A 7,968-nucleotide genomic window follows, 5' to 3' on the forward strand; every position below is an offset into this window, starting at 1 on the left:
AGGGGAAGCGCAGATTTGGGCTGGCAGCAGAGCCCCATGTTGGCTCAGAACTCGCTGCAGAAGCAGCTGAGAAAACTCCGGGGTTTCACTGAGCACAGGATCCAAGCAGGAGCCACCCGGGGAGGACAAATCCCTCATCCCACGGGCAGCTCTTTAGGAAAGTGCTCCAAGTGTCCCCCTGAAGCTCATCCCAGAGAGCAGAAGCCAGCAGGGATCCTGAGCCAGCTCTGCTGCCTTTGGCAGCACTTTGGCAAATGAGCTGCAGCAAGGGGGAGGCAGCAGCGACTGTGACTGCTGCAGGCTGGGGATGAAGGAAGGGCCATGGACACACGTGCTGAGATGCCCCAAAATCCAGTGGGAGGCTGGAGAGCTGGGAATCAACTTGGCATTTCAGTGCCAAGCTCTCACCGGCACTGAAATGATGGAATCCCTTTGTGTGAAGTGACCTGGAAGAACTGACAGGGAGCTGCTGCTAGGATCAGCAGTAGCAGAAAGCAAAAATGTACAAACACTAGGAGATCATCTAATATCCCCCACAAGCAATGGCTTCAAAAATGATCTCATATATTCATTATTATATTATATTATATTATATTATATTAATCAAAATATATAATATATAATATATAATATATAATATATAATATATAATATATAATATATAATATATAATATATAATATATAATATATAATATATAATATATAATATATAATATATAATATGCATGAAATTTAATGCACATGTATTTTTGGACAGTTTTATTTTTTGATACATATTTTCATTTAAGATCTATATTTGAAATAGTCTTTCAGCTCAAGAGAGTGAAGATTTACAACAGTGCAAAACCATCTGCCCACACAGCAGTCAGCCCCTGGGTGTGTGCATGCACACCCACCCACTGTACTTGCTCTTCTCAGCACCTCGGGGCTGCTGTTTGCCCAGAATTGGGATGAATTTAACTCGACAGAACCACGAGTGGGGTGTTCAGCTTGTCATGAACACTCATGTGGCAATGAACAACACAGAGCCCTCAAATCACATTATTACAGGTCATTTCATTCCTGCTGGGCACTGAGGAACTCTTAAAAGACACAGAAAAGGGGTGGAAAACATTGGCATAATGCTACTGCTGGTGTCCGCCTGGAGGAAAATCTTTTGGGTTTCTTAAAGTGGTAGCTTTCAGTCCTGGGTTGACTATATGATGCTTTTATCCCCAGTCGTCTCATTCTGTTTATGTTGAATAATAAGTTCTGTACCTTTAAGAATGTTCCAGAGAGTGAAGGGGGGGAGAGAAGAAGCGCGCAGTTTGTTTTCAGACACTGCACTCACTCCACATTCCTCTCCTGAACTGTGTTTTCCACAGACAGACAGCGGGACAGAGCTCTTCTTTTGCTTTTTAGTTTGTGTTAGTTCTAGCTGAGTCTTAGAAGTTCCTTGGACTGTTTTTTTTTTCCTTTTCTGTGGACCTCTTGAAACTGCTCTGGACTGAACACCCAGGAGAGCACCGGCAGCTGCAGCTGTGGCCCACGGGCCGGGCCTGGCCTGCGACAATTCCAGCACCAGAGGGACTGATCAGAGACTGAGTGAGCTGCTGCTTGAACCCGGGGTTTTCTCAGTTTGTCATCTCTTTTAGAGTGGCAAGGGGTCTCATTGTTTGATATTGTTTTGGTTTTATTGTTTAATAAACAGGTTTTTTTCCACCTTTCTCCAAGGAGGTATTTTTTCCTCCTGGACCAGTTGGGGGTAGGGGCCAACTGGATCTGCTTCTCCCACCAGAGCTCCTTTGGGGGATTCTTCCCCAAATTTGCTCTAAACCTGGACATGGTATATGTTAACGGGCAACAAAAAAGGATGATGCAAGAGACGCATGGGAACAATTTAGACAATTTAGAAGCTAAAAATGCAACTGAATCAGGGACAAAAGGACTAATAATAGTATTAACCCCCATGAGAGAAATGCATAATGTCCCCCTATTCAGTGGGACAGAAGAGGAAAAACTCCTTAAAATAGGAGCCAAGAGAGATAATGAAGGGAAGTGGAGATTAGCAGATGGGAGGCAAATGTTGAATAAACCCCTTGCCAAGAAAATGCTAGAAGGCATACATGGAACAACACATTGGGGCGCACAAGTGCTAAGTGATCAATTCCTAAGGGAATGGGGCTGCATGGGAATTTTCAGGATACCTAAGCAAGTAACTGAACAATGTATGATATGTCAATAACTGAATAAGAAAATCATGAGGAAAACACCCAGGGGAGGGTGAGAACTAGCCTTATGGCCCTTCCAAAACATCCAAGTAGACTTTACTGAGCTTCCCCAGGTACAATGGTGGAAGTTTTTGCCAGTGATAGTAGATCACATGACTCATTGGGTAGAGGTGGTATCCACTGTGAAAGCCAGTGCCAGTGTTGTGAGTAAAACACTTCTGGAATCAATCATTCCCCGGTATGTGACAGCAAACAGGATTGATTCAGACTGGGGAACTCATGTTATATCGAGGATATTGCAGAAAGTTGTTCAGGCCTTGGAAATAAATTAGGAAGTACACACTCCATGGCATCCACAGAGTTCTGGTTGGTAGAGAAAATTAATCAAACTCTTAAAAGAGCTCTAGCTAAGCTAATGATTGAAACCCAAATGTCATGGATAAAATGTCTCCCTTTGGCCTTATTAAGAATTGGAACCCAACCTCAGTCAGATCTGGGGGTGTCACCCTATGAAATGATGTTTGGGTTACCCTTCCTGACCTCACCCCAGAAGGCTGCCACCTATGAGGGAGGGGAAGCCAATGCCAAGAAATAAGTTTTGTCTATAGCACAAACCTTAGAAGGGCTAACACATAAAGCGGCAATTCCTCAAACTACCACCCTGGATTTCAGAATCCATAATATTAATCCCAGGGATTGGGTGATGATTAAGTCATGGAGAGAGCAGCCTCTAACTCCTCAGTGGAAAGGTCCCTTTCAGGTACTGCTCACCACCAAATTGGCCGTGCAAACTGCAGAGCGGGGATGGACTCATGCCAACAGAGTCAGAGGCCCAGGAGAAGAACCCAAAGAGTGGACTGTAACATCCAGGCTGGGTGAAACAAGATTGACTCTCAAGCAGAGATTGAAAGTCAACCAGTAAAACACCAACACACCAAAAAGTGGAGTCAAGCTTCCACCAACCAGCTCAAGAACTGTCTTCCTTTTTTCATGGGTGAGAATTACCAGCATCTGTTGAGGAGAAGTACACAAGGGACTGTAAAAGTAATGGGAGAGCTTCTTTAAGAAAATAAGACAAAGGAAGGAAGGCAAGACTGGGTTGGCCCCTTTGTTTGCTACCAAGAAGGCTCCATAGCCCTCCTGTGGGTAACAACCCTGTAGGCATGGTAAGGTTGGGACAAAAGGCCATACCAGACCTCTGTCATTCCTCAGAGGTCTTATGTTCCCTTTTGTCTTTTACTTCAACAAGGACTGGAGGGCAGGACCGAGTTGGCCTCTGTGCTCACCCCTATGATACACTGAATATGGGTAGCAGCACTGACTATGGGTAGCAGCCACATAGGCACGGTAGATGGGAGTCAAAGCCATACTGGACCTCTGTGATGACCTTTTGTCCATTCCAAATAAATGTGTCTAAGCAAAACCTGAGATTTTTTCTGCTGTTCCCACTGTCCTTGCCCACATCAACAGATGCTGGTATGACTCATTCAAGAGAGAGGGAAAATTTTTTTTACCTAAATTTTCAAGCAAGTGACTTCTAGAAAAAGAAAAGGGGGTTTGTTTTAGATCAGTTGACTTTCCCAATTAAGGGGTGAATATTAAATATATGTTAGGAGAAGTTTTGTAGATGTATAGTTATCCCTCCCCTCCCCCCTGCATTGTTATCACAGGATGGCCTCACTAGCTGGGGCATTTGGGAGGGTCGGCTTGTTACTATAACAGCACCAGACCTGCAATCAAGGTGTAAGAAAGTGATCTCCACCACTGGACAGAGAAGAAGGAGTCGATTGACAAGACTTTGGGATGGGGCAGAGGTATAAAGGACAGAGCATCAATTTTGTGGATGAGCACACAGTGACTGAATTCTTTGCCCGTGGTGCTGTATTCTTTCCTTTATTCAGTCTTCCGCTGTATTTTCACAAGGTTTTAATAAAGCATTTCAATTTTTGAAATTAAAAGTCGTTTCTCACATGGGGTTGGGGAATGTGGAGCAAGGTTGTCAACAATGGATCAGCTCTCAAGGTAAACAACTTCTCTGATCTGGCCAGACATCCTTAGGAGCGGCCCTATATCAATATCAATCACGGAATGCTGCAATCAGCTCTTCTCCAAAGAGAACAGTAATAAAATACACTCTTTAAAAGAGGATTACATGTTTCTTAGAAGGATTTTGAAATATTTCTCCCTAACTGTAAAAGGAAATCTTCCTAATGAACTCCATTGGAGCAGAGGGAAACCAAGGCAGGGCCATGGTTTGTCAGGACTTGCCTGATCCTAATGAGCTTTGTGGTGCATTTAGAGTTGAGCTCTGGAAGTTCAGGGCCTGAGAGGAGATTGCAGAAACCTTTCCAAGAGCCAAAGTCAGAGGAAAATGCAGAAGTGTCTCAAAGCATGAATGGCTCCCACTGAGGTCCATTCCAAACACAGGCTCTTCATGGACTCTTTGGAGGCGAGAATTGGAGGCCAGGATGGCACAAAAACCTCTCAGAGATTCAGAGTGTAGGAAGAAAAATTCGAAGTACCTTAAAAACCTTGAGTATCTTAAAGCATTAATGAACCCCACTGAGTATCAGTACAAAGCTCTCAAAGAACTCGTTAAAGCAGATAATTGGGGCCATGATTGCACAAACCTCTCACAGAGTCTGTATCAAAAGGGAAACAACAAGTACCCTAAAGAACTGAAGTACCTTGAAGTATTAATGAGTCCCACTAAATGCTGCTACTGACAAAGAATCTCAAGGGACTAATTAAAGGAGATAATTGGAGGATGTGATTGCACAAACCTCTCAGAGACTCCAAGACAAAAGCCAAACCCAAAGTCCTTTGAAAAACCATAGGAGTGTTAAGGAGCCCCCAGGGCCATTGGTGAGCAAGACTCCCCAGGGACTCCTTCCAGCAGATCTTTGAGGCCACTGGGATGTGGGCTAGGGGGGGATGCTGAGGGCAGGACAAGGGGCTGACAGTGCCCAGCCTGGCTGGGGCTGTGCCAGGAGGCCCCAGGGCCTCAGGACAAGGTGTCTCCTCACAGCCCTTGGTGGCACAGACCCTGCTGTGCCCCAGGGCACCAGGACTTGGCTTCTCTTTGTCCCCACCTGTCATCACTGCCTCCAGTTCTCTGCTCTGCCTGGTGCCTGGGGACACTTTCTCAGTTGTGTCCCTCTCTGGGACCCATTAAAAGTCCAAGAAAGTTTGTGATTCTGCCTTGGAGTTCTGGAGAGGTTTCTTCAGCTCCCTCTCAGGGGCTGATGTTCAGGGTCTGAGCACAAAGCCTCAGAGGCTCATTAACGTCCCTGTGCTGGGTCTGTGCTGCTGAGCTGGGCTGGGCTCCTGGCACAGAGGCAGCTCCTGGTAACCAAGAAGAGCTTCAAAAGCACATTTCTCTTGATGAGCAGCTCTTCTGCCAGCCCAGCAGGGCTGGGGCATTGCCTGCAGCCACCCCGGGCACAGCAGAGAGGCACAGAGAGCTTCAATCAGTCAGGGCTGGGAAGGTGCTGAGAAGTGCCTGGGGCAGAATCACTGCCAGCCCTTGGCACAGGAACCTCTGGCTGCAGGACAATGCAGCTGCAGCTCCTGCAGTGATCTCCTAAAGCTGGAACATCCCAGTGCCTACAGACCCTGTGAGTACGTTCTCTGATTGTCTCTTGTGCAGAGCAGCCAGGGGTGCCCAGGGCTGTCCTGCAGAGCAGGGTCCTGCAGCCCAGGGCGCTGTGCTGGGGCAGGGACTCTGCTGCCTGCCAGGGACAGCTCTCAGCCAGCCCTGGCAGCTGCTCCCAGCACTGGGGGACAAGATGTGGGTGGGAGGAGACAGCTGGTAAGGCTTGGAAGTTTTCTCCTTGTGTGATGAGGATGCTGCATTGTTCAGGATTGCTCCCACCATGGCATTGAACTGCATAACATTTCCAAGTAGATTATACCGGGAGCACAGCAAGGCAGGGGCTGCATAAATGGAAAATCCTGCTTTTTTAATCTACTGCTCTGGGTTGCCTGGATAGGAAATTGCACATAGATATTTATATCTCTGTTCAGGTTAAAAAAAAAAAAAACAAACTTTTTTTTTTCTCCAATCATGTATCCAGGCAGTTAGAGAATTTAGCACAGGGCAACTTAAAGGCAGCATCACTGTTACTTTTTCAGCTTCCTCAGGGTTGCTATGTTGTTATCAGAGCCTGCAGAGCCAGAGCTGCTCCTGGGCAGTGTCTGAGCTGGGAGGGGTCTGCAGGGCAGAGCTGAGCCCCCAGGGCTGGGCTGGGCTCTGGCAGCACTGGCAGCGCCCAACCCTGGGCACAGGGAAGGTGCTGCTGGCAGGGACAGATCCAGGCATCAGAGCCCTGGGCAGACAGTGGGGGAAAAGTGACCCCAGGCTGTGCTGGAATATTTAAAGTCCTCTCCAAACCCAACTATTCCGTGATTACTTTTCTTACAGATCCCCATGCCAAGACAGCTCAAATGTCCAACAGCAGCTCCGTCAGGCACTTCCTCCTGCTGGCATTGGCAGACACGCGGCAGCTGCAGCTCCTGCACTTCTGCCTCTTGCTGGGCATCTCCCTGGCTGCCCTCCTGGCCAACGGCCTCATCATCAGCGCCGTAGCCTGCGGCCACCACCTGCACACGCCCATGTTCTTCTTCCTGCTCAACCTGGCCCTCACTGACCTGGGCATGATCTGCACCACTGTCCCCAAAGCCATGCACAATTCCCTCTGGGACACCAGGACCATCTCCAACACTGGATGTGCCACACAGCTCTTTTTCTTTATGTTCTTCATCTCAGCAGAGTTTTATCTGCTGACCATCATGTGCTATGACCGCTACGTGTCCATCTGCAAACCCCTGCACTACGGGACCCTCCTGGGCAGCAGAGCTTGTGCCCACATGGCAGCAGCTGCCTGGGCCAGTGGCTTTCTCTATTCGCTGCTGCACACAGCCAATACATTTTCCCTGCCCCTTTGCCATGGCAATGCCCTGGGCCAGTTCTTCTGTGAAATCCCGCAGATCCTCAAGCTCTCCTGCTCCAAATTCTACCTCAGGGAAGTTGGGCTCATTGTGTTTTCCATTTCTTTACTGTTTGGTTGTTTTGTGTTCATTGTTGTTACCTATGTTCAGATCTTCAGGGCCGTGCTGAGGATCCCCTCTGAGCAGGGACGGCACAAAGCCTTTTCCACCTGCCTCCCTCACCTGGCTGTGCTCTCTCTGTTTCTCAGCACTGGGTTTTTTGCCTACCTGAAGCCCCCCTCCATGACCTCCCCATCCCTGGATCTGGCCCTATCAGTTCTGTACTCGGTGGTGCCTCCAGCCCTGAACCCCCTCATCTACAGCCTGAGGAACCAGGAGCTCAAGGCTGCTGTGAGGAGACTGCTAACTGGATGGTTTTGGAAATATTAAAGAGCTGGCCTATTTCTGCCAATCATTTGTAATAAAAGTAATTTTATATACTTCTTGTTCATTTGGTTGTGGGTTTTTTCTTTTGTTTACTTTTTTAACCTTGTCTACAAAGAAAGGTCACTTTTTATGCCATTTCCCATTTTGTTTCTCTCTACCATCCCTATGGTCAGAGACTGTGTCAATGAGGGGCTACGCCCTTGCTGCCTTTCAATGAACTAAAGGACCTCTGAGCCAAGTTTTCTGCAGAGATGCCCTTTTGTGTCCTTCTCTGGAGCTGCAGCAGCAATGTCTGTGTGCAGAGCTGGGGGCAGATCAGTGCTGGCCCAGCAGCTGTGCCCAGCAGCAGCAGCACTTGGTGTTGCCAGTGCTGCTGCCGTG

General features: G+C 47.7%; 1 protein-coding gene across 1 annotated transcript; it reads left to right on the top strand.

The window, feature by feature from the left end:
* Positions 1-6,657: 6,657 nt before the first annotated feature.
* LOC141729550 (olfactory receptor 14A16-like) lies at positions 6,658-7,590 on the top strand. Its single transcript, XM_074544257.1, has one exon. It carries the CDS (start codon positions 6,658-6,660, stop codon positions 7,588-7,590), a length of 933 nt encoding a protein of 310 aa, XP_074400358.1.
* The last annotated feature ends 378 nt before the right edge of the window (positions 7,591-7,968 follow it).

This window comes from Zonotrichia albicollis, chromosome 7, assembly GCF_047830755.1.
Source record: "Zonotrichia albicollis isolate bZonAlb1 chromosome 7, bZonAlb1.hap1, whole genome shotgun sequence".
NCBI lineage: Eukaryota > Metazoa > Chordata > Aves > Passeriformes > Passerellidae > Zonotrichia > Zonotrichia albicollis.

What these genes read in the sequence shown, in the direction of transcription:
- LOC141729550 (XM_074544257.1), top strand. Translation starts at nt 6,658, where the DNA reads ATGTCCAACAGCAGCTCCGTCAGGCACTTCCTCCTGCTGGCATTGGCA.